Here is a 12,217-nt window from a genome sequence, read left to right as displayed (position 1 = left end):
TTAAAGAAATTAGCAAGTTAGATTTGACTCATGAATCCATATTTATTCCCTGCCTCTCATTGTCTGGATATTAAAAAACTCTGATTTATTTATCAGGACACAGTGACTTTGGCAGGAATGGCTTTACAAAACACTGGCTGCTACTGAAGGTCCCTGCACAGGAGTTGCACTTTTAGCTCTCCCTACTTCCTGAAAATAGCGATGTACCTTAGTAACTGCTCTGTGATTGATTCAGAGGTAGTTTTAACTGCCTGTAGCATGCTGAAACATAAATTTCCTTTATTTTGGCTTTAAACCAGATTTCTAATGTGCATTGCGAAGGGGTAGGAAGAGTTTCCTGCAGCTGAATGGGGCTGGTTGTTTTTGGGGCTGTAGTTGATGCTGTGCTCTGGTTTACCCTGTGGAGCCACCTTTACGGCTCTTGGGCTGTTTTCAGTTTGGTTTATGAGTGCTTCTAGATCCTTTGAGGGGCTTAAAATAGTTGGCATATTTATGCTGGCAGCTCAGCAGGGCTGTTGTGTCTGCTCGTTGTGTTATTTCTTGCTGCTGCCACGGCTAGGGATGATTCAGCGCTTGGGATTAACCGCTGTTGTTGCAGCAGATTTAGGGATCGATTTATGGCAGAGGTTTCCCTCAGTGCCATCAGGTGTGTGCTAAGAGCATGGGAGGATAAGCTGGGATAAAATACTACACCTCTTCTGGGATTCCTCTGTGATGACTGTTTTGGGGTTTTATTTTAGTTCTGCCTTTGGAAGTTCTTACAGGTGTTACACAATTTATGTGGGGATTTTTCCTTGTTTAGGGAAAACCAATTGATTGGTGACATTGAGTTTTGGATCTAGGGTTTCGTCCTTCAGGTGGCAAGCACAGGACAGGCTATGTCCTTTCCTGGCCTTATCCTGCCCATGCTCCTCACTCCCCTGGGGTGACCTGAGGGCTTGGATAACCCTGTGAACTTCCTGCTAGGAGCTGTGCAGGGGCTGTTGGAAGCAGAGAAGGCTGTGCAGGACAGTCTGTTATTCCGTGCAGCTCCAAATGCTCCAGGAGAAACACTCCGTCCCCATGTTCTGCAAAACTGCTGGTCTGCTTCAGAGAATGGGGGAAAAAACAGATACAATCATCGGAAATTAAAGTCTGTACATGATGCAAATTCATCCCTGTCTCTGATGGCAGATAAGCCCGGCCATCACCCATGCAGCTCATCTGATCTCAGCAGTGCCAGGGCTCAGGGAGGGGTTGGGAACAGACTGTGCTTGGCTGAAGCATCTGGACAGGAGCAGGGGGCAGAGGCTCCCCAGGACCTGCTTGGTGTTGGGCAGAAGGTAGGGACTGCTCTAAGAAGGACTGTGGGGCTTTCCTGTCTCACCTTTGGGCAGGGATCTTTCCTCTCCTGGTGGTGTCAGCTGGCTCCAGGCTGGGGTGCAGCTCCTGGTGTGTGGCTGACGCCCGTGGGTGCCAGCCTGGGAGCATTGTAACGCTCCAGAGTGATGCTGGCTCTTGGCTCTACTGGTAAAAGGCTCCCACCTATTGGTTGTGCTGCACAACTTCAGCTGCCCAAGAAACCTGCACATCCTCCATCCATCCATCCATCCATCCATCCATCCATCCATCCATCCATCCATCCCTTCCTGAGGGCAAAGCAAGGTTGGCAGATCCCTGGCATTATCCCGACCTTTGACAGGGATGAGCTTGGATTTAACCCAGTCTAAGAACCTGATAGTAAGAGAATGGCTTCAAAAAATGCTCTGTCATTATGTCTGCTTATCATAATCACTCTTGAACACCTGAAAACTACAGGTAGGATGAACTGTGAGTAGCCCTCCTTGAGGCCCATAAAAAAGAAGGCAAAACTGGTGCAAAATGTGGAGGGGAAAACAAGGGGCAGAATCCCTGACCTTTGCCTTTCCCCTGCTTCCAGCACCATCACCTGCTGCGAGACACCCTGAGGCTTCAATTTTTTGGCATCAACATTTAATCTAATTTTGTTTTTATCTCGTTTTTGGAAGTATTTTGAACCTTCAAAGTTCTTTCCATTTTATACACAGAGACTGTTTTCTTTGCTCTTCTGGGTTTAAATCAGTTTGTAACATTCAGGAATGATACTTTTGGTCTGCAAATATATTAATCTGCATTGCTGCATGCTATCCCTGTGAACTTCTGGCCTTATAGATATAATATAAATAGATAGATAGATATCATTCTGGTCCTATATATATATATATATCCCTATGGTCTTCTGGCTGTAGGAAACCACAGGACATTGGCAAGAGCTCTAATGGGAAACCACCAAAGTCTGAGCATCCCCAGGGATCACTTTACCCTGTGCCATATGGGGAGGGGGAGCTCCTGTGTGCAGAGCTGTGGGATGGGTGATGGTGATGCTTGACTGGTGGCAGAGGACTTGGCATGCTGTGCCTGCGGGGGAAATTGTTGATTATGCTTGAAAATGGAAGGGAGAAGGTAGTGTTTTATAATTAGAAATCTCATTTAAGAAATTTACAAAACCTTCTACAAAGTTTTATAGTTTAAAGATAGAAAAATAAAATACCCCAAATTGACCCATAGATGAGGATGGCTTGGCTCCAGCCTGGCCACGTGTCGGCTCAGGCTCTGCAGGCACTTGTACAGCTCTTCTCCAAGCCCTGCACAGTTCCTGCTGTGAAACAGCCAGTTCCTGTGGGAAAACAGCAGCTGCTGGACTCTGTGGCCCGGCAGTGGAGAGGCTGGAGTCCCCACGATGGGGTTGTCCTGTGGGTGTCCCTGGGTGACTGGTGAAGCTGCCCTCCATGGCAGGCTGGAGTTTGATGCTAGTCCATCTTCCTGGGGGCACAGCCCTCCATCTCCAACAGCTCAGGCCAGCCCTCGTATTTATTTGTCTCTTTATTATTTTTAATGTGCTGCAAGAAAAAAGAGAGAGAGGAGGTTGGAACAGTGCAAGTTAGCAACGTGGCAAAAGTTACAGCTCGATTTGGTGTGGGGGATAATGCCACTGGTCCTTGTCTTCTGCAGACAGGTGGGTGAGGTGTAGCTGGGGAGGTGCCCTGAGGAGGATGGAGCCTGCAGAGCTCATGGCAGGGGTGTACCTTATACCCATGTACCTTTTCAAAGGGGCTCTTGTTCATCAGCCCTTTTGCTCCCAAGAACACCCAGTTGTCTCGGAAGCCCAGCTTGCCCACGTGGTTGCTGCCCAGCTCCGTGAAATAGGCCCTTACTTTGTCATTCATCCTGAAAGAGGGTAAGGAGGTGTCAGTGTGGTGCCAGCTGGGTTTCCCCTCTTTTACCCCTCTGTTGGTGGCAGCAGCATGTCCAGCTCCCCCAGCTGTGTGTTTCTGGGAGTCTGGTGTTGCTTCTGTGGGCAAACTCACTTTGTGGCAGCATCATCGTAGCTTGCTGTCAGCACAAGGGTGCCATGCTTGATCTCTTGGAGGAAGGTTTGCAGCTTGGTAATGTCTGGGAGAGAAGAGCATTAGGGAGAGATAAAAGGGATTTAGCAGGTACTTCTGCATGGTAGCTGAGGGAGCCTGCTCTGGGTTGGTGGGAAATAACCTGACTGTGCTGGTGCTAGCCAGGATTTGGGGGAATGGTAGGCTCCCAAATGATGCATTCCCCATCCTATGTTCCCACCTGGGCCCTCCTGCAGTGCACAGGATTGATGCCCTCCTTTTGATACAGCTACAGGGCAGAAATTTCTCCTAAACTTTGCTTGCTAACTGTGAAATCTAGCTGTGTGAATTTACTTCCCAACACAAGAAATGAACCTGCTCAGCCACAGAGCCGCCTTCCCTGCCCTCATGCCTCTGGCTGTACTGGGGGAATCATTCCTCTTCCCGCACCTGCGGGATGCTTGAATCCAATGCCCCATCTAGTGGCACATGAGCTGACTGCCGCCTTCTTCCCAGTGCCTCTCCCACCGAGCATCTCACTTGTGAACTTGGCTGGAAACATCATTATATTGGTGATTCTCCTTAAAACTCCAGAATTATCAAAAGTAGGTTGCACAGGAGTGATTGAGGGGGCCATGTCTCCCTGAGTGCCTTCATTTGTCCTGCTGTGAAAGGCAGGGGAATGAGCTTCTGCTCAGCCACCACCAGTATTCAAAAACTGAGTTAAAGGTTGCAAAGTATCATGATCAGTGTAACTTCCTGATCTCAGAGAGTACCTTTCTCAAGTCTCAAGTGCCTTGGTTTATTCAGGTTAGTGAGATCATGTTTTCCAGGCTATTACATGCTTGTAAAAGGAGCGAGAAGCCAATCCTGGATGTGGAAGCATTGTGAGGACGCCAGGCTCGATGGCCTCAGGGAAAGCTGAGATTTTACCACCCAGGCTGGCAAGTCTGGTCAAAGTCCACTTGGCTTTATCATTAAATAGCTGACAGAGAAGCAGCTGAAGTAGCCAGGAGTGCTGGTGTGAGCCCTGGCTGGGAACCTCTGAGGAGCAGAGTGACTGTGCTTACCTCCAGAGTACATGTCGAAGGAGTTGGTTTTCAGGAGCTGCCCAGTTGTTCCTGAAAGGTTAAAATTGAAAACAGAGCACAGTGAGTTTGCACTGGGCTTTGCCTGGCTGTGAGCCTGGGGCTCCCTGCAAAATGCTTTGCTCTTCCCTCAGTGTGTTGTAACTTCTGTGATGGTGACTGTGCTCCCCATGCAACACCAGATGGATGTGTCTCTGGCCCAGCCACAGTGCCTGGGATGGGGTCTCCAGGGACCTGTGCTTTCCTGGGGAAGGGAGGACCCCTGGCAGTGGGGAGAAGGGGGTCAGTGCCTGCCCAACTCACCATTCACCAGTGCAATGTTCAGGCCTCTGCCAATGTTGTTTTTCACGCTGCTCATGAGGCTGGAAAGGAAAGCAGAGAGCACCAGTGAGTGCAGGGATGCCCTGGAGGTGCTGACACCAGTGAAACTGTGGTGGGGTGAAGTGGCTGTAGATGGCAAAATAACCAGAAGTGGTAGCAAAGAAATCTATTTACATTTTTTTTTACCCACAAATACACTGTGATGGCCATTGATGTGCTTGGCAGATGCCAAATTTGCCCTCTTGAAGGCCAGGCCAGCCATGGCTGCCTTGTCCCTGCCATATGCTGCTTACACCAAGTCTTCAAAGCAGATCGAGGGTCCCACCACATTTGCAGCACCACTGATGATCCTGAAGGCAAAATAATTCTTGGGGCAGCTCTTCTGGTTCCCACACTTGTGCTGTGGCAGCTTCTCACCTGTGAGGGAGGAGTGGAGCTGAGAGTGATGGCTTTGTCCCCATGTGGAGACACCAGCTGTGTCCCTGAGGGGCTGAGCAGGGCTGGCCCTGGGATACAGTGGCCCACTAAGTGAGCAACACCTGGACCAACTTCTTGCATGAAGAAGGTTTGTCCTGGGGCTGGGACCGGCTTCTTGTTTGAAGTTTATGGTGCCAAGGCCAGGTGCTGCTCCAGGTGTGACACATGGTGTGTGCTGGGAGCATTTGGAGCTGATGTCCAAGGCACCAGCTTGGGGTTTTCTTGCCCAGAGTTTCCCCATTCTTGGCTGAGGCAGGGACCTGCCAAAGACCCTACTGCTGTGTGCAGTAGGAAAATCCCCCATGTTTGGGAGAGGGGGATTTTTGCCTCAGGGAAGGAGCTCTTGAAGGAGATCTCACTCTTCCACCATCCCCCTGAACCCTGGAGTTGTGAGATGAAGTCGAGAGCGATACTCACTGCTGGGCTTGTTCATGGCACCTGTGGGTATCAAACAGGAGGATCAGACACCCTGTAGAGCTGCTGGCTCTTCCCCAAGCCAGGAGCAGCTGCTCAGGCACCAGCTCTCTCAAACTGCCTCCCATGGTTGCAGGCATCCCTGGACCCAGCCACCCCAGTGCAGCTTCCCACCACACTGCCCCTCCCTGCCCTAGTGGCCAGAGCTGGTGGCTAAAGCTTGGCCAGAGACTGCAAATACAAGTGGTCAGGGCAACTCTGTCCAGCCCCGGGCGCTGGCTCCAATGGAACCTCTCGCACCCTCCCTCCGGATCCCTCTGGAGCCCGCTGGTGCCTCACCGAGCCAGCTCCGCAGGCTGACGGCTTTCCAGCTCTGGTGGAAGTAGGTCTGTGTGATGAACCACATGCCCAGCAGGGTGATGAGCAGCACCATGTACCGGATCACACCTGCAGACACAGGAGAGGAGCCGGCTGAGAGCGGCAGCTGCAGCACGGGGCAGGCACCGGATCATCCTTGGGATTTGATCCCTGTGTCCCAAGGTTACCAGGCACGGGATGATAGCCAGCGCTTGCGTGGGTGTGGGAAGGCAGCAAACAATCCCTCACCCTCCAAATGGAGTCTGATCTCTTAATTACCATCTCCAGAGTATGTGGTGATGCCCAGATAGGCATTATTGCTCTGTTGGGAGGCACTATTCATATTTCTCTCTATGTTAAAGTAAACCTGATAATTACTCAGAAAGCTATGTAAATCCAAACATTTCTTATGTTCCCAGTGCTGGGAAGGCTGCTATCCCCCAATTAGTCACTAGCTACAGCCGAGCAGCTGCTGATACAACTGTGATTGGCATTTGGCTTTAAAGCAGCGCTCATCAGAGCAAAACGTTCCAGTCCTGCATGGAAAGAGAGCAGAAAAATGTACTTTTACTGCAGCTGAATGGCTCTTATGGAACCAGGAATGTCTCAATAGCCATCTCTTCCCAGTCACAGAAGGTTTCACTGGGAAAAATACAACAGGCTGAAATCTACACAAATCTTGTAAAAACCTGATGCTTGTACAAAGGCCCTTTCCCACATCCCTGGCAGGGGAAGGGCAGGGCTGCTGGGCTTGGGAGGCATCATGTAAATGAGAAGGAGGCATAAAGAACCGTAGGAAAACAGACAGAGAAAAGTAAATATGTGTCACTCCTTACTTGTTATCCGCATGGTGGTGGGCAGAGAGAGCACACCTGGGAAGGACTGAGTCACAGGTCACCCTGAGGAAAGAAGGTAATGCCTTAAAGAGTGCCTGTAACCCACCAAAGGCAGGCAGATTCTAGATGAGAAGATAATTGCTATGTTTAATTACATTTGTAATAGTGAGGATGTCATCAAAGATGTACAAATTCTTATGCAGGTTTGCTTGGTCTCTCATTAAGTCCTGGAGCAGGTGGCACTGACTGAGCTTGCTTCCTTCTGGATCTTCCCTGAACTCTCCCCCAGGTCTGCAGCCCCATGGTTCATGCCCTGCTCTTGGTGGTGGACCAGCCTTTTCTGTTCTGCTGATAGCAGTGAGGTGGACACTTCCAATCACAGCTGCGCTGCATTTCCTTCTGCCATGATGTAAAGTAGATTTCAAATATTAGGGACTGCAAAATGCTGTCTGAGGACCGGCTGTGATCCTGCCCAGCCAGGGGAATCTCTGTGAACAAGCTTGTCTTCCTTAAAAATCCAAAGGAGAAGGGAAGACAGGCAGCACCACTGTGCTGAGGAGAGCAGCCAGCTTTGTGGACACCTGATTTAAACCCAGAAATATTTCCACCTGGCCAAATCCTGGAGCATCTTTACCCCGTGGACAGGGTGCGGTTGTAATTTGGAACATGAACTATTTCCTACCGGGGAGAGTCCATCTGCCACCCTCTGCCCTGCTGCCACCCCACACACTGGGCTCCCCCAGGGGCTGGGACCACTCCTACCTTTGAAATTCGGGGCTGCAGTCTGGTGAACCTCTGTCCTGGAAGCCCCGCTGGAGCCCTACGGCGAATTGTCACTTGTGAGATGGGTGCTGCAAGTTAATGAGCCTGATGTTAACTACAGCAGCCCTTTAGTATTTGACAGAAAATTTGTAAACGAGCTGTGCTGAGAGTTGCTTTTCCTGTTTGAAGGGTAAATAAGGAGCAACTGGCTGTAGCAGGGCTGGGCTGAATGTTGATTTCAGGCTGCTGCGTCATGAGGAATGAGAGAAAAGCTTTTCCTCCTGCCCAGCCCTGCTCCGGGTCCCCTCCCAGGGCTCGCTGTGTTACTGACCGTGGAGCAGCCTTGGGCCCTGGGCTGGCTGGGCCTGTGTCCCCTCAGCACCCTGAGGAGATGCTTCCCATGGCTTCCCCTGCACCCCGGGCTGGGTTGCAGCATCACTGTCTGGGGTTTTTAGGCAGCCCCACAGTGATGTTTCAGCTGATGCTCCTGGAGCCCGGCACTTCTCCCCTTGAGACCCCTCTGCTGTCCCCACACCTGCTGGGACACTGCAGCAGGGACGGGCAGCCAAAGCTGCTCCAGCACAGAGCTGCCAGCTTCCCATGGGAGACTGCACTCTAGGGAAAGCCTTGGGAGGTATTTGTGTCCCTCATGTATAGACACAATGTGTTTTTGACAGTGTGCCAGCTGAGCTCGCTGGCTTCCCAGCAGCATCTCCCCTCTCTGCAGGTATTCCTCACAGAGGAAGGTTGGCTGTGAGCAGGAATCTGTCCCCACAGGAGATAGCTGGGGGGTCTGTGATGCCCTAAGCCCTTCCCCACACCCCAGCCCTCAGCACAGTTACTCTGAAACGGATTTTAAAGCTTTTGTCAGAGCTGGCATGAGCAAGCCCATTCCACTGAGCTGGTATAAGAGACACAGACCTGAAAAAGGAGAGTCTAAAGGTTTTAGAGGACAAATGTTGCCTGTGGCTGGATCTGAAGTGAACAGCACAAGGCTCTTCCCTTTTGCTCCTTTCAGCATGAAGTTTATAAACACAGGGACCCTCTTCCCATTTCTGGCTCCCCATCCCAGTGCCTGATCTGATGATGGGGCTGGAAAATGGGGCCATTTCTCACAATTCCCCTTGGCAAGTTGTGAACACTTCAGAACTGGTATTGGTTTGCTTTGGCAGCTTGTTGTCTTCCCCACAAACCCCACGAGCAGAGCCTAGACCTGGTGAGGATTCAGACCTGGGGTGTGACTTGAACACAGTGAGCAGGGCAAAATTCCACTGGGTTTGCAAAACCTTCCCTGTCTGCTTCCCAGAGCTACAGTGAACATTGGCCTCACTGGGGTCCATTGCACAGTCCTCCCATTCACCAGAGTTATGTTTTTCCTTTGCATGTATTGATTTCATTGCAAAGGAAGAGAAACTGAAAAATAAACCAGTAAACACCAGTGCTTTGAGGAAGTCATAAGCCCATAGAAAAAAGGGCTATTTATCTTCACCTTAATCCCAGATAAAATTTACCAGGTGAAGTCTTTGGGTGGTGAAATTCCTGGAACCTGACTGCATTACAAGAGGGTGGCCCTGTCCTGGGATTTCTATTATATTATTTTTTAATTGTTTACATTGATAATTTTTTTTTCTTCCTAGGGTTGTGCCAGAATAAAAGGCACCTGTGTTCTGGCATCAGCCAGAGAGCTGCCGGCAGGAGAGTGAGAAAAGAAAGAATTGTGATAGGTGTTAAACAGTTATTTGTCTAATAAACCTGAAACTTGTTTGCTTAACAAAACATTCCAGGAACAAGAAAGTTCTTGGACAAATACTGCTAAAGAGGCTGGTGGTGTTGAAAAGCAAAAGCTCCACCCAAGCCTGCTCTGGCCTGAAGTGCCGCTTGGCGGAGCTGAGTCACTGCTGCTGGGAAGATCAGACAGATCCCTGCCCTCGCAGGGAGGATGCAGCAGGTGGATGTTCCTGTTCTCCCTCAGTGCTGCAGGAAAACTTTACTTCCCTTCCCCACAAACTTCTGCCTTTTTTCTCCCTTTTTTTTTTTTTTGCCTTTTTTTGCCCCTTTTTTTTTCTGCTTTTGAGTCCCATATGTTTCTCTCTCTCCCAACAGACTGTGAACAAAATAATTTCGCTGCAGAATGGTGATGCGACTCCAAAAAGGGTGACTGCTAGATGCCCACAGCCACTGAGCCACCTGTCCAAAAGCAGGGTTTTCCTGTACAGCTGAATGCAGGGGTGCAGAGAAGGGACTGACAGGGTGGGTGCACATCCACCCTGTCTTCAGGGTTTATCACCACAGGGGAATGGAGAATGCTACAGTGCCATTTTCAGTCTCAAAAGGAATCAGTCTGACTAAACTTTGCTGAGTTGCTCAATAGAATGGTGCTGTTTGCTTGAGAGCTTATAAATTTCCTTGCTTTCCTTGTCTTCTGCATCCACCAAATGGCTGGAGAGGGCATCTTATGGCACAACTGGCCCTGGCACAAGCCCACAGTTATCCACGGTGTTGACCAGTGTTTTGCTGCTTTCTACCAGAAAGCACTTGTGTCCTCCTACCCTTCCATCTAGTCTGGCTTCTCAAAACTCTGGACGATGCCATCAGTTTTTTAAAGGAAGAAATTCTATCCTTGCTGGCGCCTGTGGGCAGCAAGAGCTGGATCCCTACACCAAGCCTTTCAGCAGGGCAAGAGAAAACAGACGGCATCCTGAGCAGCAGCTTGGCCTTGGACTAGCCCCACACATTGCAAAGTGAACACCCTGCAAATTCATCCATAGCCATGCTGGTCTGGCCCCCACATCACCGAGCTGACCCATCACATCACAGCCCACCACAGCTCCCCTCTGCCACGGGGAATTCGTTCCTTCAGCCCACGGCACCAGCACAGCTGCAGCCACGGGACGGGCGCCGGGAGCTTCCCCTTCCCCTCCAGCCGACCGTACGGAAAAACCCCTAAAACCTTCCCCAGGCAACTCCCTAACCTGCCAGTAAGTCAAAAGAAAAGTGCTGCAGGAACCCATTATTTCAGTCATACAATAGAAAAGGCATTTCCCCGGTCGGGGATGGGACAAGCCCACGTACCGCTCAGTGTCCCCGCGGGCTGTGCCGGCCCATCCCGGCCAGCTCCGTGTGCTCGGCAGCGCGCTGGGGCAGCTGCCCAGCCCGGCCAGCCCCCTGCGACTCGTGGCCAGCCCTCTGCGACTCGTGGCCAGCCCTCTGCGACTCGTGGCCAGCCCTCTGCGACTCGTGGCACCTCCCCGAGCCTTCTCTCCCTGCCCGCTGCGGGGCCGCAGCGCCCGGGAGCGGCTCTCCTGCGGGAGGGAGGAGACACCCATGGCTGCGTTCCCTTCCGAGCTTATCTTCACTTTGGCCCTTGCCTTCTTCCCTCAGAAGCGGGAGGCCTCTCCCACGGTGGGCACCAGCCTGGCTTTCTGCTCTTTCAGCAAGGCAGGGCTGACGGGGGTGCTGCAATGGGAACAGACGGGCACGCAGCCAGGAGCGGTGCTCCCCAGGCTGGGGTAAAACCAGAATAACCTGATCTGTCAGGATTTCCCCCCAGCTGTGCTGCATGTCCCTGGGCTGGCCCCGAGTCCTGGCTTCTCTGCCCCTGCGGCCCTGAGTTCTCTGCCTCTCATTTACAGGAAGCTGGAGGTTCCTTTTCCAAATAAACATTTATTTATCCAGCAACAGTCCAGAACTCTAAAGGAGTCTTGGGTTAACTCAAGGTATAGATTTAGGCTGTTTTATTTTTAATAATTTATCACTGTTATTGTTATGGTTCTAAAGGAAGAAATGACTCCCAAAGTTAGGACTAGCAGCTATTTTTTCCAAAGTTGAACCTCATTTACCTTGCAGCCAAGAACAAAAGTGTTCCCATTCCTTCTTTCCTTTTTCTTTTCCATTCTTACCACTTAGAAGAACCAAACGATTTCTCTTGGAGCTTTAAAAGCAATTTTCATCCAAGAACCAGTGGAGGAGATGTGGGGCTGGCAGTGACAGCGCTGCCTTTGGGACTGCAGCTTGCACAGGGCTGGAGCGAGCCCTGTGGGACCAACACTGCTTCCTGATAATTAATTTAATACCTGAGGGTGATCTCTGTGTAAAGCTGTGTGCTGAGCTTTTCTTTGCTTCCCCCCAGCTCTGGTCCTCAATGCTGGGCAAGAGGTGCAGGGGGTGCTGAACACTGGGGGGAATCACAAACCAAAGCCTTCCAGACAGGGAGCAGAAAAGCAAACATGCCTGGCTCTGCATTGGGATAATTATTGCCCTCGGAAGGAAATTTTAGCTGCGGTGAGAGTCTGAGCTTAAACAGCACAGTCTAAATCAAAAACCTTCTTGCTCTCTGGGGAAATATCCTTCCTATTAGTTTGTTTAGCTGCTGGCAATAACCGCCTCGGCTCAATAACAAAGTGCCCCAAGCCCTGGAGTGCCACAGCTCTCGTCCCTGCTGTGTTCCCCTGCTTCCTGCCCCTGCAGGAGCAGGCCCACGGCATGGGGATTGCAACACCCTGGGGAAGGCCTGTTCAATCATGAGTTTTACCTCCTGTTTCAAGGAACCTGAGGCCAAGTCCTCTATGGGGATGGAGGC

At 50.9% G+C, this 12,217-nt stretch overlaps 1 protein-coding gene across 3 annotated transcripts; it reads right to left on the bottom strand.

The window, feature by feature from the left end:
- Positions 1-2,466: 2,466 nt before the first annotated feature.
- On the bottom strand, positions 2,467-10,865 carry FAM3D (FAM3 metabolism regulating signaling molecule D). 3 transcript variants are annotated; one of them, XM_023935220.2, is made up of 11 exons: positions 10,711-10,865; positions 7,639-7,727; positions 6,877-6,939; positions 6,023-6,130; positions 5,687-5,707; positions 5,086-5,209; positions 4,775-4,833; positions 4,454-4,504; positions 3,366-3,450; positions 3,099-3,225; positions 2,467-2,897 (listed from the first exon to the last, which is right to left on the bottom strand). In XM_023935220.2, the coding sequence occupies exons 3-11, from the start codon at positions 6,887-6,889 to the stop codon at positions 2,808-2,810; spliced, it is 678 nt and encodes a 225-aa protein (XP_023790988.1). In that variant the 5' UTR covers positions 6,890-6,939; positions 7,639-7,727; positions 10,711-10,865; the 3' UTR covers positions 2,467-2,807. The 3 variants fall into 3 exon arrangements, with proteins under 3 accessions (XP_023790988.1, XP_023790990.1, XP_086702019.1); XM_023935222.2 differs by having other exon boundaries at positions 7,639-7,696; positions 10,711-10,795; XM_086845893.1 differs by lacking the exons at positions 7,639-7,727; positions 10,711-10,865 and adding an exon at positions 7,032-7,190.
- Between the last annotated feature and the right edge of the window lie 1,352 nt (positions 10,866-12,217).

Source organism: Cyanistes caeruleus, chromosome 11, assembly GCF_971803275.1.
Source record: "Cyanistes caeruleus chromosome 11, bCyaCae1.hap1.1, whole genome shotgun sequence".
Taxonomy (NCBI): Eukaryota; Metazoa; Chordata; class Aves; order Passeriformes; family Paridae; genus Cyanistes; species Cyanistes caeruleus.
Note: the sequence above shows the minus strand (reverse complement) of the source record. Positions and strands in the feature narration are given on the sequence as shown.